General features: G+C 41.6%; 1 protein-coding gene and 1 long non-coding RNA gene across 7 annotated transcripts; one reads left to right on the forward strand and one right to left on the reverse strand.

Annotated features, from left to right (window-relative positions):
• Positions 1-571: 571 nt before the first annotated feature.
• Slc33a1 (solute carrier family 33 member 1) lies at positions 572-18372 on the reverse strand. 6 transcript variants are annotated; one of them, XR_012908044.1, is made up of 8 exons: positions 17202-18372; positions 10304-10494; positions 5943-6127; positions 5417-5534; positions 4125-4340; positions 3451-3645; positions 2751-2774; positions 572-1819 (listed from the first exon to the last, which is right to left on the reverse strand). XR_012908044.1 is itself a non-coding variant. In XM_075950524.1 (7 exons), the coding sequence occupies exons 1-6, from the start codon at positions 17974-17976 to the stop codon at positions 3478-3480; spliced, it is 1653 nt and encodes a 550-aa protein (XP_075806639.1). In that variant the 5' UTR covers positions 17977-18372; the 3' UTR covers positions 572-1819; positions 3451-3477. The 6 variants fall into 6 exon arrangements, 4 of the variants coding, with proteins under 4 accessions (XP_075806639.1, XP_075806638.1, XP_075806637.1 ...); XR_012908043.1 differs by having other exon boundaries at positions 2751-3645; positions 17202-18371; XM_075950524.1 differs by lacking the exon at positions 2751-2774.
• Positions 18373-18669: 297 nt separating this feature from the next.
• LOC142836312 (uncharacterized) lies at positions 18670-21892 on the forward strand. The gene is made up of 3 exons (XR_012908045.1): positions 18670-18845; positions 19671-19872; positions 20839-21892. It is a non-coding gene; the product is annotated as an uncharacterized LOC142836312 (long non-coding RNA).
• Positions 21893-25622: the final 3730 nt, after the last annotated feature.

Below are 25622 nucleotides of genomic sequence, written 5' to 3' on the forward strand. Positions count from 1 at the left end.
TTAAAATCATGGATCCTCTTGATTAATTTATATGAGGGTTTTGAATGGTATCGTGAATCAAGTACTAAGTTTTGGCTGTGACAAGTCACACTTCTGGAACCTATGATGATGACCACAGTAGACAGGTGCAGTGCTCCAAGGAAGAGCCTTTCTTTGTTTCCTTCTATTCAACTTTTTGTAGTGCTGGGCCAAGGCAGTAATTGGAAGCTGTTGATTTTTATAGTTATTTATCTTTATGTGTGCTGCTGTTTGTCTGAGCACATGGATGTGCACCGAGCGCACACAGGAGCCAGAGGAGAGCACCAGATGCTGTGGGACTGGAGTTATCGAGGACTGTGAACCACCATGTGGGTGATGGGATGAACTCGGTTTCTCTGGAAGTGCTGAGCCATCGCTCCAGCTCCCACCGCTAATTTTAAAGGAGAAATGCCCACAGGACATCTTTAGTTTAAATTGAGCACACAGCACTCCACAACCTGGGATGCACGTGGTAGGCAGAACTATGATGGACAGGATTTGTTGGAATATGTGGCTTAGATAATGGAGAAGAACAAATTCATCACTCAGGAGATACCATTTATCCTAAAGGAAGAAGTTTTATTTTCTGATTACACTTTACAAGAAATCTATATACTTGTAATGAAGACTATAGACCGATGATGGAAGAGCTGAGAAAAAGGAAGCTGCCAGAAGGCTGCTGTTCAACTCTAGATTGAGGAGCAACTAGCAAAATTACTTTGATATTGACCCTGAAGAATTAATATTTAATTCTTGTTTTCATAAAAGACAAAAATAATGTTGATTAATTAATTTTTACAATAATAAATATTAAAATATATTATCTTCTTGGAGTTGGAGATTTGGCTCAATGGTTAACATCACTTGCTGCTCTTACAGAGGACCTGGGTTCAAGCCGCCAAACCAACATGGTAGCTCATACGTCACTATAATTCCAGTTCAAGGAGATCCAATAGCCTCCCTGGGTACCAAGCATGGCTATTGTGTCCATACATACAAATATGGAGGCAAAACACTTTTATAATACATAAAATAATAAAATAATCTTAAAAATATTAAAACGTTAGAAAAACATTTGTTTGGGAACAAGTCCCTGGTCCCACCCACACTGTCATTATTTTTGCTTCCTAGGACAACACTCCTTCCAATCATCTTCACAAATTCTGGACTCCATTTTTTCTTTTCCTTTCCCACGCTACCTGTGATCCCGCTTTTTCCTCCAGATTGTTGGTGCACTGATCCATGAGGGAGGAGGCAGCAGAAACAGGGAACAGGATTCAGACAGTTGTGAGTACAACACAGACAGTCCTCTGGGAGATGACTTCAGTAAGTCCTACCAACTTTATTCCAGGGAATATACAGGGACAAACCCTACTTTGCACTAAGTGGCTCACCACACTCCTATCATGAGGCTTTGATTGTGGCGGCTGGGTCCTATAGCAAAGCTCCTAATACAAGTTTAATCACCATGTGTGCAGCAGGGGAAGGCTTCTAGCAGGGAACTGTGCCCAGGGTCATGCTAAAGATAAATCAGGCATCAAGGCTTAAAGACAGCTTTCAGACAATGTCAGTCTTCCTGGGCGGGCCAGGGATATTCTCCAGAGAAGATCAGGTAGAGAGCAGGAAGTCATGCTGGGGGTTGGGGGTAGTCCCCATGCTGCCAAGCTTTGGAGAGAGCTGCCAGGCCATGATAGACGGTAACCTCTGACCAGCAACCTTCCAACAACCGCCATTCTGGTTTATCTCTTGTCTGCTATTCTCTTTCAGAGTTTGTAGCGGCACACGCCTATAATCTCAGTACCTGAGAGACCAAAGCAGCAGGGCTAGGGCAAATCTGAGGCCATCCTGGGCTACACAATAAGACACTATTTCAAAATCCAAAGGCTAGGCTTGTTTAGGGTAGGGAAATTCCCTGGCCTTGGCTCATCAAAAGTTATTAACTTAGGCTGGGCAGTGGTGGCACACACACACACAGAGAATCTCTGTGAGTTCAAGGTCAGCCTGGTCTACAAATCAAGTTCTAGGATAGCCAGGGCTACACAAAGAAACCCTGGCTCAAAAAACAAAAAGTGATCGCACTCTGTTCATACGTAAAATGTTGTAGAGATACTGTGGAATAATCCAACAGTAATACTATTTCTTTGGTACCCACACAGTTGCAAAATGAGTTCCCCCCAAAAGCATGTGTTTTAAAAAACAGAAATACCTGGGTGTTTTAAAAAACAGAAATACCTGGGGGCTGGAGAAATGGCTCAGAGATGACTGCTCTTTGAGTTCAATTCCCAGCAACCACATGGTAGCTTGCAACCATCTATAGTAATATCTGGTGCCATCTTTGGGCATGTAGGCATATATGCAGGCAGAACATTGCATACATAATAAATAAATTTTAAAAAAAGAAAGAAAAAAGGAAAAAGAAGCAAATACAATTCCTGATTTGGCATAAAATAATTATTAATATTTTCATGAATAAAGTGCTTACCTAAACTTAAGAAATGCTCTCCCACAGAGTGGTCTATCAAAGGCACAAAATCTCTTTTTGAAATAGTCACTTTAAGATTATAGTGTTAACTCACTGAACTTTTATTTAATTGTAAGTTTACATTTTTTTCTCACAGTAATTAAAAAACTACAGCAAGAATGACATTTAGTTTTTATTTTTACAACTCAGCCATAAACACGCACACCACAAACTTGATCCCCTCATTAGCTGTCTGTGTGCCATGACTCACCTGTGACAAAATCATAGCGTAAACCTAGGGCAAGAGTTAACAAGAAATCAAAATAGCATCCCCAAAAAGGAGAGATAGGAAAATCAATAAATTAAAAACAATAGCTTTCATTTATAAAAAAATAGTTTGAATAATCTTTTTATAAATCTTCCATGCTTACAAAAGCAAAAATTACAGTTAAAATAGTTATTTTAACAGATTCATTTATACAATCGATTATGATCAGAAAAATCTCAATGTTTTAATAGTCTACATTTTCTTTGCATCAGAGTCCACATAAATTTTTACAAATTTACAATTTAAAGTGAGAATTAACGTCCAATAAGGTCAAACTAGTCAGCTAGTACCTGAATATTAAGCTCTGCCCACTTGATACATTGTACCAAATGTTACATACAACTCAATGACAGGTACCAACAACAATACTTGGCAGCATGGTGACCACCACGACTGTTCCACTGCAGCTTAAAATATGCTTTGGTCAGTAAATTAACAGAAATCAAGTAATACAACCAAAAGAGTTGTTTCCTGGCCTTAAGTAAACATTAAATACACTGAGAAGGCAAGGAAAAATATGATCAAATACACAAAGAAATTTCTATTTTCAACTATGTGACATTTAAAGTTAAAATTAAGCAGTATTTTATATCCCTATACACTGATTATCATAGCTTTCTCAGCAAAACTAATCTACAATTACCTTCTAGAATGTCCAGTAATGTTGGCATTAGTTATTCCTTTTGCACTTCCATGAAGATGGTCCTTCATCCTGTAACTTTTTGAATTTTGGACCAAGAAAGAACCACCAACCAAATCCAATGAAAACACAGATAATGGATTCCACATAATAACCATCCAGAGCTGTCACACATGAGCCGCCAAGTTTTTTGCAAAGCTATAAAAATAAAAGTATAATTAATATTCTGTAACTTTTTTTCTGGTTTGCTTTATAGATGCAGGGTCTCAGATAGCCTAGGTTGGCTTCAAATTCTGGACCTGAGGATATCCTGGACTTCTGAATTTCTTCCTCACAGCCCTCAAGTGCCGGGATTAAAGGCACACATCGCTAAGATTGGTTTTCTGTGTAAACCCAGAACTCTGTGCTTGCTAAGTAAGCACTACACCAACCGTGCTGTAAAAGCCAGCTATTATTGTTTCATTTGTGAGCACTTCAGCTACCCCAGTGTGCTCTGTTTGCCTAAAAAGCACCTTCACCTAAGCTAGTCTTACTGACACAAATTCGCAATTAATCCTCATCATAATAGTGCTAAAATATGTACATTTCCATACTGAAACTACGGTATATATGATTTTTAGCCACTAACCATATTTCAAAACTTGTTCACTGTTATCTGGAAACTAAAACACACTTACTTCAATAGCATCAGGTGTTCGACAATTCTGGTTTGATGCTCCTACACACTCCTTCACTGTGAGGGGATCCACGAGCCAAAGAGCTACTGTAGACGGCCAGTTTCCTCCCAGATTCGACACAGTATTTAAAAGGGTCATGTATGTTCCTCCGATAAGAGGGTCACTGACCTTGGCATTGAAAGCCATTATCGACACATACATGCTGTACAGCGTGACCTGTGAGAAGAAGGCAACATTGGGATGGTGGAAGGAGGTTTTCTTTTCTTTTCTTTTTGGCTTTTGTTTTCTGTGTGCAGGGTGTTCGGGATTGAGCATGGGGCACCAAGCAGGAAGCATAAACTATGGAGCCCTGTTTTCTGGTCACACAACACATCAGTAATGACGACATTGCTGCCATACACCACACCTCATGTCGGAGACCTAGAATCTTTTTTCCTTTAAGGCCTGTGTGATTGCCTAGGCTTCTCTGATTATGCTTTGAGAAATTCTCCAAGAAAAGCAAAAGCCAAAGAAACAAGCCTTTGGACTATAACAGCATCGTCCATACATTTCTTTCCCTAGGTAGACAGTGAGACACTAACTGAACCAAATGTTTCTTTTTAATGTCTGTTATGTGCCTAGCATTAATTTTGTGCAAAACAGAAATATGCATTTGACATACTGGCCCCAATAAGTTTACAAGCCTATGTTTTGTTAGATATGATCCACTATGGAATTCTTTATTGATTGACTGGATTGATAGGGCCAGTTTCAGACCTGTTCAAACTTAGGCTTGGTTATACGGGCAGAGACTGTCTCAAAACCAAAAATAAACACAAACATCTTTTCTACATCTATGAATAGATCAAGGTATACTTACTTAGTAAGAGTAAACTTTGTTAAAATTCTGAAATATAATAAATTCTCCATAAAGGAATAATTTGAAGAAAAATTATTTCATGACTATCCCTCACCAAGTTTAAAGACATTGGACTTAAGTTCACCATCAAATTACTTTATTGTCAGATTAACATGGAAACCTTCAACTTCATTAAAGTAGCTGGGAAATTTTTTCCTCAGGGACTGGAAGATGGCACTTCTACAACTATGGGGCTTGAGTTCATATGCTCACCCATGAATAAGTGAGTGCCTGTAACTCCAGCTTTTGAAGCAGAAACAGGCAGTGACCAGCCAGCCTAGCCAATGTGGCAAGCTACCAGTTTAGTGAGAAACACACACACACACACACACACACACACACACACACACACACACACACACACACTTCATGAGCAGCTCGTCTCCTAGCTTACCTGATGTAACGCATAACTCAGCAGCACTATAACATAGTAATATATGGGGAATCCTCCTTGATGCTCTACTTTAGGAGTCCACCAAACAAGCAGGGCATATTCTAATCCAAGCAATAACCTACAAAAAGAGAAACACTGAGTTGACATCCATTTTACATTAAGGAGTAAGCTGTAAGCTGTATTAAAAATGGCTAGAGCCCGGCATGGTGGCACATGCCTTTAATCTTAGACCCAGGAGGCAGAGGCAAACAGATCTCTGAGTTTGAGTCAGCCTGGTCTGTAAGTTCCAGAACAGCCAGGGCTACATAGAGACACTCCTTCAAAACAACAGTAACGAAAACAAAAATATTACCTATCCCCCAAACAACAAAAGGACATTCCAGAAGACTAAAAAGAGAAAAACTTCCTCTAAATAACAGTGACAGTAAAGTTCCATCATGCCTCCTTCCCCAATTCTACCCCTACACTCTACTGTCAGATGCACAATAGTGAACATAACCAGCTATTTAGCAGGCTCTGCTGTTACCTGTAGGGCATGGCTTTGTAAAAGATGTTCAGTGGCTGGGGACCTGCGGTGTACTTGCTGATGATCAGTGGCAGTACTATCTGCAGAGGAACCATCGGGACGGCCAGTAAGGCGAGATGTTCCTTAGGCACCCCCTCTTCTACCAGTTTCAGGCCTGTCACGGCATCTGCTGCTGAAAAGCCAATCTGCAACAAACGAACAGAAGTGGGTTAGCATCTGACACAGGAGATGCCTATGTCAAGACACAGGCAAGTCCTACAAAACCTCCAGTCTCATCTCTTAGCCCACCAGTCACAAGTGCAAAGTTGTCAAGTTACAGAAGGTGTATTTTGCACTTTGGTTTACTAATATTATGTAGTGAAAAACAATAGAAAAGGCGATACTGGTAGAACTGTAGTTAGTTTTAATTACAAATACATTTCTACTTTGAAAAAGTTCAATCCAGGCCTTTAATCCCAGCCTTTAGGAGGCAGCAGCAGCAGTAGCAAACTGCTGTGAGTTCTAAGCCATCCTGGTCTATATAGTGAGTTTCAGGACAGCCTGGGCTATGTAATGAGACTCTGTCTCAAAAAAGCATAAATCGGTTGAAGAGGCATGCTCTTAAGCCTCACACTCATTAGGCAGATGTAGACAGTTCTCTGGAAATTCGAGCCAGCCTGGTCTACATAGAGATCCAGGACAGACAGAGCAATGTAGAGGGACCTTCCCCTAAAAAAAAAAAAAATATAAAAACAAAAAACCAAACATCAGTTCAATCTATTGTAAGTTTAAAATTCTACTGTTTTGTATATCATAAATTTAAAAGAAAAGTTTCTGGTTAATCATAAATAAATTTGATCCAAATGAAGACTCACTGACATATTTTTTGACGATTTTTCATAAATTAAAATAAAAATTCCCAAACATATCTAACATTTCAAAATCAATTTTAAGAAAACAGTATACTGGAAAGGTTGAATAAAATATGGAAAAATAGCCTGGCATGGTGGCACACACCTTTAGTCCCAGCACTTGGGAGGTGCATCTCTGAGTTCAAGGCCAGCCTGGTCTACAGAGCCAGTTCCAGGACAGCCAAGGCTATAAAGAGAAAGCCTGTCTAGGAAAAAAAAAAGCAGAAAAAGTATAATTAATTAGATTTTGTTTTGTTTTAGCTGTTTTTGAGACAGGGTTTCTCTGTATACCCTCGCTGTCCTGGAACTTGCTCTGTAGACCAGGCTGGCCTCAAACTCACTGAGATACACCTGACTCTGCCTCCCAAGTGCTGGGATTAAAGGGAACGCCACCACCGCCCGGCTTAATGAGATTAATTCTTAAAGACATCAATAAAGAGTAAGGATGATAAAAGTGGAGACAACGTTTGAACTAAGACAGCTAGTCCCGAGGATCTTCTTAGAAGTCAGTTTAGTTACAAAAGAAAAAACTATAACCTCACAAAGTCTCAACAAAGCATTCAAAACCTAGAAAACATCAGGGGATAAGAGCATGATATAGATTCCATGATTCCCTGGAGACACAGAGATATGACGTCTGTGATGCTCCTACAAACCTATGCATAACCCGATTCCAACACAGAAGGCCACTCTATAGAATCTGGTCTTTTTTGGGGGGTGGGGTTTTTGTTTATTTGTTTATTTGGTTTGGTTGATTTCTGTGAGTTTGAGGCCAGCCTGGTCTACAGAGTGAGTTCTAGGAAAGCCTAGGCTACATAGCACAGTGAAACCCCGTCTTAAAAAGATGATGATGAAGAATCATGAAGGGGAACATGGGAGGCTGGGGCAGGGGGCGGAGTGATGCAGATTCAGTGCTTACTTTTGAAGTTCTCAAAAGAAAATATTAACTAAGAGGGGAAAAAAAGAATTGCTATGCAATTAATAACATTTGCTGTGAAGACTCCCTACACAGAGAAAATATTCTCCTTATGTAATGATTTTTAAGTAAGAACGTCAAGAGACAGCAAGCCATGCATAACGACAGATCTATAATACCTCCCAGTACAGCCCCGCTTTTTTCCCAGACACTTGTTGGGAATCGCACGAGACTACTGATTTGTTTACTATAAAAATATCTGAGCTCCCCACTGAAAACCTTGTGACTAAGTCCTTACCTTATCAGCATTATTCCTGTCCAATGCACCTCAGCGGTCACTCTGATCGCATTTGTTCCTTTACAGCTCTCTCAGATGCAGCTTCAGAACAGACTCCCTGAGAAGCCTATGCCCCTACCTGAGCCCGCATGCTCATTTCCCTTAACACCTCCAATTTTTCAACTCTGTTCTATACTGACTTACCCTGAAAAAAACATTTTTTTTCCAGCTTCACCTGAGTAGACAGGCCTCTGAAAAGAACCCCCTCATGCTGCTAAAGGTGGAAGCAGAGAGAGGTCTCTCTGCCCTTACCTCACTTAACTGTCCGGAAAGAGCCACTATTTAAAAAATAAATGCCTAGAAGTATATACTATGTAATTCCTAGAGCCTGGTGATTTAACTCCTCAGTATTAACCTAAGAGTAATAAGAATAAAGGTTCACAAAACACCTACATGAATATTTACAGAGGTACTATTCATAATAAACCATACCCACCTAAACAAATCCTGAAAAATAAATACCGGCATCCTCATAAAATGGAATTTAGAGTAATGAGACGAACAAACTATAAATAACATACATTAGATGTGATACACACGATAGTCCTCACACTTGGGAGACGGATGCAAGGAGCTTAAGCATTCAACACTGAGCTTGGAAGAAGGCTAAGCTATTAAGAGTCCTAGGTGCTCTTCCAGAGGACAGGGGCTCAGTACCCAGAACCAACATGGCAGCTCACAGCCATCTGTAACTTTAGTTTTAGGGGATCCACCATCCTCTTCTGACTTCTACAGGTACTGCACACATGTGTTACAGACATACATTCAAGCAGATTACCCATATACATAAAATAAAGATAAAGAAATCTTTTTTTAAAAAAAACACTATTCAACATTATCATCAGCTATATACTGTCTGAAGCCAGCTCCTGGGCTACATGATGATACTGTCTCATGTATCATGAGGAAAAAACTCATAGCAAATTTACATATTATGACTATTAATGTAGCTATTTAAACATATTAAAATACGAATGATACCAGGATATGTCTGGAATAGGACAAAAACTATAAAATTACACACAATGGTTCAATTCTACTTTTAAACTGTTGTAAAAACATATATATGAAGTAGGTATATACACAGATATGTGCACACATATAACAGAGAAAAAAAACTCAAATAAACCAGCAATCCAAAGGCAGAGGTAGGAAGATCTCTGTGAGTTCAAGGCCAACCCGGCCTACATATTGAGTTCTAGGCAAGCAAGGGATGTAGGGTGAGACCCTATCGCAAAAACAATAGAAAACAAAGGAACATGCCAAAAAGTGTTCATTTCTAAATGACTGACTGAATATAATGTTATCTTCTAACTATGTCTCCATCATTAAGGGAGTAACTCATTAAAATGAAGACAATGAAGGTACAGTATTTACTTTAGGCCTGTTATAAAGTGTTCATATAGATGGATTTTTTAAATGCTGTAAAAGTCTAGACTGTGAGACTATGCTACAGGCATATACTTGCTTACCTTGCTTCAAGCATAAGAGCTTTAAGTTTTAGGACTACAAAACTGAGCCTTATTTTGCTTTCTGCAACAGGGCCTTACACTATAACCTAGGTTGGCCTTGATGTCACATTAATCTTCCTGCCTCAACTTCCCCTGGGACTATACTGGGACTACAGGCATTAGTTACAATATCTGGCTAAGCAAAGACTTTGAGGCAGGGGAGGTTCAAGGCAGGGTTTCTTTATGTAGCCTTGGCTGTCCTGGAACTCACTCTTCTAAGTGCTGGGATTAAAGGTGTGTGCCACCACCACCTGGCTAAGCAAAGACATCTTCATGAAGAATGTAAATTACCAGTAATCCTATTTGTTTCATGGTAGATTTCCTTTCAATATTTTGAAAAAAATAATTCAATAGATTTTTAAATACATATACACTTCCTTATCTTTGTAAGCCACATTCTCAGTAAATGACATTACACCCCGATATTAAGGACGCGATCCTTACAATAGTAGAAAACTATTCACTTCAAGGTGTTCACTCTCATTTCAACCGTTACTATTGTCAACAGTATCTACATATGGACATAACTTCAAGATTCTAAGATGTATAGCTTACTTAGATGTGATATTTGAAATCACTTAAAAATATATTTAATACGCAGGAAATATTGCTTTTCAGTTTTAAATCCTATGGTATTAGAAGGGGACTTATGAAAAGACATTGAAAGTATTCCGTGATAATAATACATTTGTTTAAAAATCTCTTACCTTTGAAGTTAGAATCAGAAGGCAAAATGCCAGAACTGCTGGCATTTTTATAATTGCAAACAGCAGCTTGTAAGTATCTGTAATCCCTTGGGTTTCTTCTTTTACTACTGACACTTCCTTGTTTTCTTTTTTCAGAAGGGCTACTAATGTCGTTGTTATTAAAAATACAGTTCCCCAGAAAAAAAGAAAATCTGAAATTAAGAATGTTTTAGTCTATAATTAATTTTTGAAATATAACTTCATTGATAATAAATAAAATACAACTTTCCTTAACTAAAAATACCCTAATGTTATGCTATAAACTTTGTTTGAGGCACAGCAGATGAATGAAGTCTTCCTGACTCTTTAAACATACAGACACAAAACTGACTAATACTTACCTTTGGGGGAGGGCTACAGATCTAATTTAGGTAAGAGAAAGAAAAGATTTTTACACCACATAAGGTTCATTGGCTATAGTTACACATCCAAGCATTTCCTGTATTAAATGACAATTTAGATGATAAAGAATGCATGATTGAACCAAGCACAGCGGTGCACACCAGTAATCCCAACACTCAGGAGGCTTTTGAGGCTAGCTTAGGCTACAAAGTTAATCCAAGGCCAGCCAGAGGTACACAGCAAGATAGCCGGGTGGGCTGGAACATCCCAGTAATTCTAGCACTTGGGAAGCTGAGCCAGAAGGAACAACACTTAGGATCATTCTTCACTAGACAGTGAGTTCAAAGCCAGCCTAGCGTATATATACACCTGTTTTTAAATGAAAAACTAAACACTCCATTCCAAACCAAACACATGATTATTTGCTTCAGATGCCCACCACAAGTGTAGGTGTGTGTGCTGTGTGTGTGTAATATATGTGTCAGAGTACAGATGCAGGTTCCTGAGGAGGTCAAACAACCCTAGGGAGTCTGCCTCCACTATGAGTTCTAGAGATTGAACTCAGATGGTCAGGCTTGCACAGCAAGTACCCATTGAACTCTCTTTGCCAGCTCATATTTTAATTTTTAATTTCTAAACTTTGTACATGTTTAATCTCTTTAAGATTAACCTCTTTGCAGTATCTGCAGATGAAGACACGGTGTACTGTCTGTATTGTTTCACGGAAGGAGCTTGAACAAGTGTATAGGTGGGAGAGAACAATGGTTTAGAAGAGCCTTCCTAACAGCCAGAAAGAACAGCAGTAATAGAGCACACACAAGATATGAATGTGCAAAGCATGGTTACACACATCCCCTCTGTAATATACACTGTATGATAAACTACCAAATGCCGCCCGAGCTCACTACGAAGCTGCCATAGGAGTTGCCCCTTGATTCAGACACGAACACATCTGTCTCAACGTGTCCCAGTACTCACACCTAGTGGCCTGTAACGCCAGCTCCAGGTGCCTCTGGCCTCCGTGAGCCTATGCACTTGTACTCACAAACAATAAAGTGAGACAAATGAAGATTTGTTTAGAGTTTAACTTAAGCAGTATTTTCATTAAGAAAGCTTTTTTTTTGGTGGTTTAATAATTCTGCCAACAGAAATGCCAATTAAAAGTTTTGATAAGAATTAAATGACCAGCCGGCCATGGTGGTGCACACCTTTAATCCCAGTACTCAGGAGGCAGAGGCTAATCTCAGTGAGTTCAAGGCCAGCGTAGTCTACAAGAGCTGGTTCCAGGACAGGCTCCAAAGCTGCAGAGAAACTGTGTCTTGAAAAAAAAAAACACACAAAACAAAAACAAAACAAAACAAAAACAGGTCTATACAGAGAAACCCTGTCTTCAAAATAAAAACAAGTAAACAAAAAAGAATGAAATGTATAGATTCTTCCATTATACTTTAGGTTATGGGAGCTTCACTTCTCAAGGAAAATTTGCTTACTACATCTTAACGAGTCTAATGAAAAAAATCTTCAACTAGAATTTAAATTCCTTTATGCCAATGCCAACAGAAGGACATGGTATGCACAGGCAAGACTATTTCTGATTTCCTTGTGCTTTGAGGGAAATAAAGCATGAAGAACAGGAAGGAAAGTCTAATCCCTGCTGCAGCATAATGGCTCACCAACCACACTGGCCATGTCTGTTGTTCGTTAACATCGCTTCCAGAGTACAGTGTACTAATCACAGTGAAAGTACACAATCAGCTCTCCAAAATGACCAAGATGACAAAGGTGATGTCCTACTTTCACAAACACGCTATTTGACTGAATATTCAAAAGTGCCTACAAGAACTTGTCTAATACACCCACGAATGCAGACATTAAGAGCAGGTAGTAATTCACCACTGATGAATAAAAGTATAAAAGTTGGCCAAGCAGGGAGGGCGTGTGCCTCTGACCAGCACTAGGGAGGCAGAAAGCAGGTAAGTCTCTGAGTTCAAGGTCAGCCTGGACTAAAGAGCAAGTTCAAGGACAAGACAGCCAGTGCTACACAGAGAAACCCTGTCTCGGAAAAAAGAATTTTTTTTTTCACACACACACAATATAGATTCTGGCACACCAGCCCATTGTAAGCTCAGGAGAAAAGCAGCACAAAGAAAAGCAGAAGCTCAAGGTTAGGAACCTGGCAAAAGGGTTCAGCCAGGAACCATACCTGCTGTACAAACCTGACCACTTGAGTAGAATCTCTGGAGTCCACATAAAGGTAAAAGAGAACTGTCTCCACTTAGCTGTCCTCTGACCTCCACGGACACATACGTAAGTGTGCATATACACACATAAATAAATAAACAATATATCAACCTTAACATTTTTAAAAAGAATTCATCTTACGTATCTTACTATATGGTGTCATGATAGAGCTCATGGTGTATTTTTACAGTGGCTGGTAGTTCAAGCTATGGATATTCTTCAACATCAATCTTACAGGGAAATAGCTTAGTAAGGAATATTAGGACAAGGCAAGGTAGCACACACCTTTAATCCCAACAACACGTGGGAAACAGAGGAAGAGGCAGGTAGATTTTTCTGGATTTGTGGTCAACCTGGTCTACATAGTGACTTCCAGAGTAGCCAGGACTGCCTAAGACCCCTGTCTCAAAAATCAAAATCAAAACACCACATCAGGTTCCAATATTCCTTTATAATCATACTATTCTGTAAAACTAGTAAACTATGAAACTATCAAAGTAACTAAAGTGAAAAACAGCAAGAATACCAAATGCTGGCAATCACAGAGAGAAAATGAGTTATTCACTTGGGGGCTAAAAGGGAAATCAAACAGCACAAGCAGTACCTACCTACCACAGTGTGATGTACACCTGTAACCCGGCATTTGACAGGCTAGTGGAGGGGAGAGGGAGCATTGCTCGTGTAACAACTATAAAGACCAAAAGCAAGCCCAGCTGACGGCACACACTTGCAGTCCTAGCATCTGAGGCAGGACGGTCAATGACTCTAGGATAGCCAGGACAGCTGGGTTAGAGTGATGCTCTGCTCTCCCGTTAAAAAAAGCTGTGGATAAGAGGAGCGTGACAACAGAAAGGAATCTTAAGGTAAACTAATCAGTCAGCCATGACTGTCGTGTTAGTTACAAAGTCTATACATACATGGAGTAAAACTGCATGCAAACACACACACACAACCATATACACGGCCACCTATCCTCTCCCACATGGCTTATGAGTGAAATCAAAGTCAACGGTTTATATCCCCACACCGACTTCTTGGCATGGTATTTAGCTAGTCATGTGCATGTACATGTATGTATGTGTGGGGTGGAGGTCAGCGGACTACTTGTGGGAAATAGTTTTCTTCCTTCATCATATGGATCACAGGGATAGAAACACAAGTCATCAGGCTTGGCAGCAGGCACCCTAGACACTGAACCATCTTGTTTGTATTGATATTTTAGTATAAGACAATATTTTAATGTTATCCCTAGTAGTACAAAAATCCCTTACCACTTCTGGGAGGGGGGGTCACCTAACTTCTCCCCACACAACTGAATGAAAGGCAATTATTTTGTTTATTATCGCTCTTATTATTGTATGCATGTGCACAGGCACACATCACAGAGTACATGTGAAGGTCAGAGGGCAACTTTTGGGAGTTGGTTCTCTCCTCCCACTATGGGTTCCAGGAATCGAAATCCTGTCTTAGGCTTGAGGTGCAAGCACCTTTTCTCTGACTGAGTCCTATATATACATACTTATCTTATTTTAAAGCAAACTTAAAAGCCATGTGGGGGCTGGAGAGGTGGCTCAGCAATTAAGAGCACTGGTTGCTCTTCCAGAGGACTCACATTTGGTTCCCAGCACCCACAGGGTGGCTCCGCGTAGGTCAGTTAAAAAATTAAAACTTTAACCTATCATTTCTAAGAACAAGGGATTCTAAAAGTGGGTGATCTTTTCAGCTACATGGAGCCACAAAGCTGCATTGTTCTGAAAAATAAAAGACAACAGCTCCATTAGCACATATTTAGATCTAAAGGTTTTCCATGAGGTTTTTCTATCGTCCTACCAATTACAGGCAAAATATTAGATTAAAAGCCACGAACAGGGCTGGAGAGATGGCTCAGTGGTTAAGAGCATTGCCTGCTCTTCCAAAGGTCCTGAGTTCAATTCCCGGCAACCACATGGTGGCTCATAACCATCTGTAACGAGGTCTGGTGTCCTCTTCTGGCCTGCAGACATACACACAGACAGAATATTGTATACATAATAAATAAAAAAAAAGCCACGAACACCTAAGCTCCAAGTACATGTCCCTAATTAGTTGCTTGATAGCAGTTTTGTCATCATAAAAATGAAGAAAGAAATGCATCTCTCTCTCTCTCTCTCTCTCTCTCTCTGTCTTTGACATCCCTTCCTGCTTAAAGGGTCTCTCTTTGTCTGTCCAGGATCTTGGAAAACAAAGGGTATAAGAAGGAAAAGGCCTCCTTCTGCATTTGGGACTGTCCTGAAGCCATGAAAAAGCCAGTCAGTAGACTCAAAGTTTTGATTTTATCTCTTCTCATCATCCCTCTCTCAATTTGCCATCCAGATGACTGCCTTCTAAAGTCAAAACTGTTCTTTTTCAGTACATTCCTTACTCAGTACCTGTGATTAATTACAGAATTAAAAAAAAACTAAAGGTTTGTTTACTTTCATGTGTATTAGTGTTTTCCCTGAATGTATGTGAGTGCACTTTGTGTTCCTGGTGTCTATGGAGGCCAGAAGAGGGTACTGGGTCCTCCCAAACTGGAGTTACGGAGGGCTGTAAATCACCATATGGGTGCTGGGAGCCAAACTCAGGACCCCTGCAGAGCAACAAGAGCTCTGAACCAGAGTTAACACTCAAGCCCTTGACTGTTTGGTTTGCTTCTAAGTTACGGATTCTAATATGCGGATTTTCTAGAGTGTGTTTCTCTCCTCTTTACATACCTAGGCAATGGTATTTCCTTCTATGATTCCAGGGCCTTTAAATTCCTCAAAACCACCCACTGGTTAAACTGAGCGTGGTGGTGCATAACTTAAGTACGTAGATCCTGAGATGGATGGGCATTTGATACCAGTCTAGACTCCTTTCCATATCTCAGGACTAGACAAAGGTCAAGAGGGAAACAAAAGGAAAAACTCCCAGTGGCTAATGGGATGGGGACTCAGCACAGTGAAAACAGTCTGCCTTTTATGCAGAAGTACTGGGCTCATTTCCCAGCACCAGGGACACACAAACAGAAACAGAATCCACAGAATTTAGTTTCGCTATTACCAAGTCACAGAAACCTCAAAACTGGTAATGTGATATGTGTAAGCATTAAAGTTAATGCTTTAACTCTTTAACTCGAAATGTTTTAAACAAAATCAAAAGTACAGAAAGAAAAGTTAAATTTTAAAGTGAACTATTTTAGAATCTTCTGGAGAACAAAGTTCTTCAGTTTTTCAAACAGCTATTCAAAAAAAAAAAAAAAACCAGTGTCAGCCTAACCAACCATGAGAAATGTCAACTGTTATCTCCACCACAGTCAATGGCTGGCTGTTCTGGGCCTCTCCGATGTCCATCTCTACTGTTCTTAGTTGGCAGGCACGCTCCTTTGCAGAAGGCCCTTAGAACCCTGTCACTTTGCCAAGTGCGGAATGCTTCTATTTACTGCTCTCGCCATTCGACAAACTGCTAGAGAGGATGACCTGTGAAACAGCAAAGCTGGGAAAGGTTCAGAAAGCGAGAAACTAGACAGCTCAGTTTACTGAAACACAAAAGAAAAATGTGAACCGTGCTTAAATGAATGTTTTTAAAATATGCACTTGTGCATCAAGAAATGCCCATAGATCATTATCTCAGAATTTTATTATTTTTATCAGTTACTTTCACTTTTCACTGACGAGTACTTACTGATCAATATCTGTGCTAATGTCAAAGGCTGGCTTTAGCAATACTTGAAAGAAGCACATTTTAACAAAACAGGACACACACTTAACTCATCTACCATCTAGATGCCTGGTAAACTTAATAAAAAAGCCAGGTGTAGGGGCACATGCTTGTAATCTCAGCACTCAGGAAGCTGAAGCTGGACTGAGCTTGAGGTTGGCTATACAGACCCTTAAAAAAAAATCCAGTAAACAGAATTCAGAAATAACCCAAACTCAAAAGGAAAAATGTCACATGATTTCTCTCCTACAACGAATCTAGAAGGGAAAAACATTGTGTGTGAACTATTTGAAGGAAGAGGGCTAGGAGGGAGGAGGAGGAGAGAGAAGGGTGTGTTAAGGAAGAGAGCATGAGCAAAGTACATATATACATGTATGAAAATCTCATAATGAAAGTCAATGTGGTGTGCGTTCATTTTAAAGAGAAATGATGTAAAATATTTTGTGCGTCATTAAAAAAAATTAAACGCAAGCAAAAGAGAGAGCCCATCCAAAGTTTCGCGTCAAAAGCATTCACAAGCATAAAATCAATCTGACAGTATAATAGTTTGGTACACTACCTGAAAGGGTAACGATTCCCCTGGGCTGAGGCTGAAACCGCAAATATTTGTTACAAAAGTCAGCAGATTCAAGAGCCAAAAACAAAACATTGCCCAAAAAATAGCCTGCTGTTTGGCCCACAGAATTGCATGTGGAAGCATAGCCCACGTTTTCCCGGGATAACATAGTTAACGCCCAACCGTCCACAGCGATGTCCTGAGTGGCAGCCAGGAATTCAAACAAGAAGAATGCCACAGTGAGAGCAACCACATCAGGTGTTCTGCCATCAGTATTTCCGAGCAAATGGTCCACTTGAGTGGATAAATATATCATGAAGAGTCCTAGTATGTATTGAGTAGGGACAAGCCAGGACTTTCGACGACCGAAGTTCTTAAAGTAGACAGCATCAACCAAGGGCGCCCAGAGCAACTTAAGACTGAAAGGCCAGAAGACAAAACTGAAGAAAGCCTGGTCTGTGTAGCTAACATTTTTGCTCTGCAAAATGAGAGGGATGCTTCCGGCCAGGCCTAGGGGAATGCCCTGGAGCACGTAAAGAAAGAGCAGTAACAAAATGCTACTTAGTTCGGCTCGGTAGCTCCGCGGAGCTTTTGGGAAGTCACCGGGGCTGCCATCCCCAAGAAGAGCTTCTCGGTCCCCCTCCCCGCCCACAGAGTCCGAGTGACTGTCATCCCAGGCGCCCGGCGGCAACGGGCCAGTCTTCATATCCAGAGCGTGGCTGAACATGCCTGGCCGCCGCTGCCGACTGCTGTCCTTGTGGGAGATGGTCGGTGACATATCAGAGACGACTCAGAGCCCGGTCTATGATGGCCTGGCGTTTTGGATCAATCTAGTCCCAGGTCCAAGGCAGCCGCTCTGGACCAGGGTCTCGAGGGCTCACCGCCAGGAGGGCGGACACGGGGAGACTGCTCGCTGTTCTGCAGCACGGATCCAGATTCCCCGGCCGGTGGCCCAGGCAAAGCCTGGGTCGCTGCCCCGAGGAGCCGCTTCAGAGAGTTTGCAGGAGCCCCCGCGGCGGCCGCGCCGGGCTCGAGGCTGGCGGAGCGGGCCGTGGCGCTGCGATGGTGGCGGGCTCGCAACTGCGGCGGTACCCGAACGCCCGCCTGCCCGCCCGCTGCCAGGAGGTCTCCGCTGCCCCAGCAGCCTGCGCCCTGCTCGGCCGACACCGGTGGTACAGGATGACTTCCTGCCTCGCGCTTCGGGAAGTGGTTCCTTTCCCAAATAAGTCCCCCGCCCGCCCCCTTTCCAAGCCAACCAATCAGGGCCAGCTCCGGTGGTGGCGTTACCGAACGACGTTTGCTAGGAACCATTAATTCCCTCGATTCTGACGCCAAGGGAGGAATAACGCCTGCGTACCGTACGTCTAGGATGAAGCGACGCAAATGCCGGGATTCCGGTTGCGCATGCGCTCGCGTGGAACTCGTGGGCCTAAGCTATTGGGCTCTCGTCGCCACGTGAGCAAAGTTTTTTTTTTTTTGCTTTTTTTTTTTTTTTCTTGCGGGACTGGCCCATTCCCTGGTAATATTGTGCTGGGTCAGAGGCTGCAGTGAGTTTAGGAGACTTTGTCTTTGTGTTTATTTAATTCAGTACAAAACTTCCCGCTGGAGGTTCCCGTAACTCCTCTGCCCTGTGGGCCCGCCAGAAAGGTTAGGACTCTTTGATATCAGGATGCAGGCGGCTTCGTGCCTGGCTAAATGGAAACACGGTTATCTTATCCGCAGAACGAATGAGGCGGTCCGATTTTCCCAATGTGATGGAATAAGTGTATGGGACCGCTAGGTACACAGGGTGAATGAGATGAATTTCAATCTGCTGCATCATATTTTTATGCCATGGAAACTTCTTGAAGCCACCATCCTTGGCATCCACAGTTATGCTTTTTAAGTGACTTCCCTTTCTTTCTTTTCTTTCCTTTCTTTCTTTTCTTTCTTTCTTTCTTTCTTTCTTTCTTTCTAAGAATCCTTGGAAGCTCATGGAGCTGCAAAGGTTGAGATAATAGATTTAGTATTTCTGTGATGCCGAAGAAAGAGCGTTTCTAAAAATTTTTATTGAATTCATAATTGGCCAGTTTCCAAACGCCACTGCAAACGTAATGGCAATGCTTTCTTCATTTTAAATGCTCTCAGTTTGGTTGCGCTTTTGCTGGTTTTGCTTTCTCTTCTTTCCACAGCTTATTAACGACTTAGCAATCATACACTTCTCATTCTCCTTGTCTTCTTCTCTAACTCCTCCCTTCTTGTCATTCATTTTATGGATACCACATCATTGGAGTTTTTGTTTTCAGACAGGGTCTTACTGTGTAGTCCATAGTGACATCCCAAATGGTAGGGTCAAATAAACAAATTAATTTACTCTATTATTTTTTATTCTTTAGTAATACTTTACATGTATATATGTGTCTTGATCATATACAATCCTCCCACTTTCCCCACTTGAACCCCTCCCACATTTATATCTTTTTTTTTTTTTAGAGCTCACTGAGTGCAACAATTGTTTCATATCTTTGGGTCTAACCACTGGAGCATGGGCAATCTGCCAGCAACGGTACTCTGGAAGAAAAATAACTCTTCTCCCAGCAGCCGACAATTGTCAACAGCTCCTAAGTTTGGGGTGGAAGCTTCTGAGTCCCCCTCCCAGCCATGCTGTGATGTTGAGTGGATTGATCGTGTTCAGGTAATCATAGCTACTGTGAGCTCGTGAGTGCAATGGCCATGTCATGTTCAGAAGACAGCATTTCTACATCATCCGCCAGCTCTCACAGGGACCCCTGAGTTTTGGTGGGGTAGCAGGGAATGGTAAATGTAAACGTCTCATTTAGGACTGAGCACTCAACTATCACTTATTTTCAGCACTTTGATCAGTTGAGGTTTTGTATGGACTGCTGTCCATTGTAGAAAGTAGGTTCTGTGACAAAGGCTGAAAGCGGCACTAACCTATGGCTATAATCATAAATATTCAGAGATCAGTTTGATATGTCCATGTAAGAAAACAGCAATCCCAAATTTCCCCTCCCAGGACCTCTGACCTCTCCAGTGGCTTTTGACTAGTCTTGCAGCAGTAGGCATGAATTTCCTTTTATGGCACAGGCAGCCGATCTATTCAGTAAGCAGCTGGTTAACTTACTTATTTATTGAATTTGTTGTGGTTATTTAGACAAGACCCTATTCTTTTATTTTTAGGAAGGGCCTCATATAGCCCTCATACTTACTATGTAGTCAAGGATGGCCTTGAACTTCAAAGTGCTAGGAGTACAGGCATGTGCCATTATGCCTGGCTTTTGTCAGTATTTTAAATAATTTGTTCTAATATTACTCCTTAGCTATAATACTGATTTCTCTTTAGTGGCTATGTTGTGGGACTCTCTCTTGAATGAGCACTCTGACCTCAGTGAGAGTGGAATAAAGACGCCATCAAAGCCAGGACAGTTCCTGAAAGCCCTTGGTATGGGGTCCAGTTTGCATCCTCATTTTATACTTTAAGACCACAAAGTGAAGTGAGCAAGCAAGTGAGATTCCACAGAAGCCTGCCTGGCACCCAGGTTTTTGTTTTTTAAAGACACATATTACAGTTGACAGGTGTACGCTTTTCTGGTCAGGTTGTTAAAGGTAACAATCTGTTGTGTTTTCGCTATTTCTCTAGGCCGATCTGTTCCAGGTGCCAAAGTGAAGTCATGTTGGAAATGAACTGTGTGAGCAGTGCTGATGATTGGTCTGTCCTGCCTTGTTCTACTTCAGCTAAACTATCATTTATTCAATGCTAAATTTCTGCAGCCAACTAAAAAATACAACAGGAGAAAATTACCAGTGCAAAATTTTAGGGAAGAGTTTTGTATTTATCCAGGTCTGTGTTTGTATGCATAATATTTTGTGTATGATTTTGTTTTTTAATGGATGGTGATAATACAAAGCAAACAAAAACTAAAACAACCTTCTAACTAGAAAAGCCTTGAGCCAGATGGGGTCACACCCATGTTATAATCACAGCACTGAAGAGGCTAAGGCAAGAGGTTCACAAGTTGCAGGCTAGCCTGGGCTACATAGTGAGCTCTGAGACTACAGATCTGTCTTAAGCTTCTGCCCCCAAGACTCCCCTGTTACATCCTCCCTTAAGCTGTGAACCAAAACAAACCCTCTCTCTCTCTCTCTCTCTCTCTCTCTCTCTCTCTCTCTCTCTCTCTCTCTTTCTCTTTGTTTCTGTAGCTTTGGAGTCTGTCCTGGAGCTACCTCTTGTAGACCAGGCTGGCCTCGAACTCACAGAGATCCACCTGCCTCTGCCTCCCGAGTGCTGGGAATAAAGGCATGTGCCATCACCACCCAGCTTCTCCTTCTCTTAAGTTGCTTCTGTCAGGGTGTTTTATCACAGCAACAGGTGATAAAAAATAATTCATATATATACATAATTTTGAGGGAACTGTTCCTCAGTTGTGAACCTGTGAAATATGTGTTAAAGATTTCCAAAATTCAGTAATGAAGTCTAGCATGGTGGCTCATGCCTGTCATCCCATATCTTGCGTTCCATGCAAGCCTTGGCAACTGAGTGAGATCCAGTCTCCAAAAAAAAAAAAAAAAAAAAAAAAGAGTGAGAACTCAAGAACAATCGCAGTGGGTTTTTGATCCTACTGCACTTACTGCCTTTGGGGAAGCCTAGGCAGTTTGGATGCTCACCTTACTAGACCTGGATAGAGGTGGGCGGTCCTTGGGCTTCCCACAGGTCAGGGAACCCTGATTGCTCTTCGAGCAGATGAGGGAGGGGGACTTGATGGGGGGGAGGGGGAGGGAAATGGGAGGCGGTGGCGGGGAGGAGGCAGAAATCCTTAATAAATAAATAAATTAAAAAAAGAGTATAGTTGTATGGCAGGAATATCTACCTCTATAGAAATATCTCATATCTACTGGCAGTGGTGGCACACACCTTTAATCCCAACACTCACGAGGCAGAGGCAGGTGGATCTCAGTGAGTTCGAGGCCACCCTGGTCTACAAAGCGAGTTCCAGGACAGTCAGGGCTACACAGAGAAACCCTGTCTTGAAAAACCAAAAGAAGAGACATATATCTATAGAAAAAAGGAAAGAAAAAGATGGCAATTACAAATTACAAGGCACATTATAGGAAATCTAAAGTCTTGAGAATAATCCTTATCTTAGTCACTGTTCTAGAACTATGAAGAGACACCATGATCATGACAACTCTTATGAAAGAAAGCATTTAACTGAGGCTAGTTTACAGTTCAGTCCATTATCCTGGCATGAAACATGGCAACATATGGGCAGATATGGTGCTGGCCAAGTAGCTTCGAGTTCTACATCCAAATGCAAGCAGCAGGAAGAGAGAGACTCTGGGCTTGGAATGGGCTTTTGAAATCTCAAAGCCCACCCCCAGTGACATATTTCCTCCAACAAGGCCCACCACCTAATCGTTTCACATAGTGCCACACCGTGGTGACCAAGTATTCAAATCTGTGATCCTATGGGGCCATTATCATTCAAACTACCACATTCCTCTTGGCTTTTGGATTGTCTGTGGTGGAGATCCTGCCCTTGCAGATCTACCTAGCCAACTTCCTCCCAGTGCTGTGCCAGACAACCTGGCCCCTGCAGCTTTCTGCAGAAGCTATTTGTAGTCCAGGTTGGCCTTTGCCGTACTTTTGCTACATAGCTGAGGATGACCTTGAACTTCTTATCCTCGCGTCTTGGGCTAGGATTATAGGCGTGCACCACCACACCTAATTTAGTAGTGCTTGGGTATCAAACTCCAGGCTCTGTTCATGTTAAGCAAGTATTTTACTAATGGGGCTATAGCTCCAGCCATATTAGGGCTTTTAAAAGAAAGATAAACCAGGTATGGTGGCTTAAAAGGTGAAAGTAAAATGTTCCTAAGGTCTTAATTCATAAATATCCTGTTTTGTTGTTGTTGGTGGTGATGATTGTGTTTTTGTTTTGTTTCAAAATAGTATCTCTTTGTAGGTTCTGGTTGGCCTGGAACTTGCTGTATAGACCTGGCTGGCTTCAAACTACAGCACTTCTGGCTCTGCCTTCTGAGTACATGAGTTACAGGCACTTACCATCATGCCTGGCTCATAAATATTCAATTTTTTGGCTGTTCAGTTTCCACCCACTGCAGAACACTACATCTCTCTGATGGTTCTTTGCCAGTTTATTGTAAGCTTTACCTTTTCCGGTTAGTAAGGTTTTCATTTCCATCTGAGTCTTCCTCAGGATGCCCTTTGCTATCTATATTTACACCAGCATTTCCTTCAGAATTACTTAAGTATTCTGTGGAAAGGCTGACCCATTCTCTGTAACTCTTCTTATTTTCTTTTTAAAATTATTTTTCATTTACATTTATGTTTGTGTGTGTTTGCTTGTCTTGGTGTGTACCACATATGTGCAGATGCCCTCAGAGGCCAGAAAGTGGCATTCGATCCCCTGAAAGAGGAATTACAGGCCATTTAACGAATGTGGGAGTGAAAACAGGTCCTCTCTATGGCAGCCCATGCTCTTATCTCTCATGCTTGGCTGTCTCTCAGCCCATCTGTAAGTGACAGATAGATGGCTGTCTTGTAGAATTTGGTCTGTCCACTGGCCTCTCACTTAGGACTGTCAGTTTGCAGGGAATTCTTGGTGGATGGGATTTGTTTCCACTGAGAGTGGTGACACCACTGTGACTGTACTTCTCAGCCTGAGCCAGCCTCTTGGAACCCCCACTTTTCTTGTCACAACCGACTTTCTAGGCCTTTCTTTACGGAGAGGCCAAATTGACGTTCCCAAACATATGAATGTTCCCTGATTTCAGGGCCTCAGACAGCTCAGTATTTATCTTTCTGTCTGTCTGTCTGTCTATCTATCTATCTATCTATCTATCTATCTATCTATCTATCTATCTAAATTTTTCAAGACAGGGTTTCTCTGTAGCTCTTTTTTTTAAAATTTTATTTATTATGTATACAATACATTGTGCTGCCTCCATGTATGACTGCAGGCCAGAAGAGGGCACCAGATCTCATTGTAGATGGTTGTGAGCCACCATGTGGTTGCTGGGAATTGAACTCAGGACCTCTGGAAGAACAGTCAGCGTCCTTAACCTCTGAGCCATCTCTCCAACCCTCTCTGTAGCTCTTGAGCCTGTCCTGGAACTCGCTCTGTAGACCAGGCTGGCTTCCAATTCACAAGAGATCTACCTGTCTCTGCCTCCTGAGTGCTGGAATTAAAGGTGTACCCCACCACCACCTGGTAACAGCTCAGCTTTTAAAGAATACATATCTTGCCAGGTGTCTGTGGCAAGTGCCTATAATCCCAGTACTAGGGAGGTGGAGCTAGGCAGATTTCTCTGATTTGGAGGCCAGTCTGATCTACAAGGGCTAGTTCCAGGACAGCTAGAGCTGTTACACAGAGAAACCCTGTCTCGAAAATAGAAAACAAAAACAACAAACAAAAAGCACCATATCTTAAGTGAAATAATATGAGAAGATGCCATTTCTCTCTGCTGCTGCCCTGTTGTAGGAGGAATAACTGTCTCACCAAATCCACAACTGATTTTGAGATGTTATGTGGGCCCTGTGGGCTTCACCTGAGGGAGAGCTGCAGGGCTTTCATCTGACCATCCTCTTGACTGCTCTGGGCAGCAGCTCCCCAGCCTTCTGTCTTTGGCAGGGAGCTGTTTGACTGCCTTTAGCTTACTTATCTACTTGTGCAATGTTATTTATACTCTTCCCTGTATTTTTTCACTTCTTTTGTGAATTTCTAAAGCTTTTCCTTTCTGGTATAAAATATTTTTTTTTCTGATTCTTTCTTTCACCAACTAATACAGAAGCAGCTTGGAGTCTACCATCTTAACAGAAATCTTTTTTTTTTTTTTTTTTGAGACAAGTTTTCTCTGTAGCTTTGGAGCCTGTCCTGGAATTTGCTCTGTAGACCAGGCTGGCCTTGAACTTACAGAGATCTACCATCACCCAGCTCACTGCTGATTTCTTGTTTGGTTGGCTCAGTCATCAGCTGATAAACTTCTTTTTTAAACTATTGCTGTTTATTTTGAGGCGGGGTCTCATGTTGCCCAGGTTGGTTTCAACCTCATTATGTAGCCCAGGCTGATGATCTGGAACTCATGGCAACGTGGCCTCAGTCTCCCAGTCACCATACTCAGACACTGGGTGTTTTCCTGTATTTAATTTTCTAGTCATCATTTACCTAACCAGAATATACCTCAAAGGTCAGTTTGGTCAATTTAATAACTTTTTTTTTTTTGGGTTTTTCGAGACAGGGTTTTTCTGTAGCTTTGGAGCCTGTCCTGGAACTAGGTCTTGTAGACCAGTCTGGTCTTGAACTCACAAAGATCTGCCTGCCTCTGCCTCCCAAGTGCTGGGATTAAAGGCGTGCGCCACCACCACCCAGCCAATTTAATGTCTTTTACCAAAATATTGATTACTCC

This window comes from Microtus pennsylvanicus, chromosome 16, assembly GCF_037038515.1.
Source record: "Microtus pennsylvanicus isolate mMicPen1 chromosome 16, mMicPen1.hap1, whole genome shotgun sequence".
In the NCBI taxonomy this organism is placed as follows: domain Eukaryota; kingdom Metazoa; phylum Chordata; class Mammalia; order Rodentia; family Cricetidae; genus Microtus; species Microtus pennsylvanicus.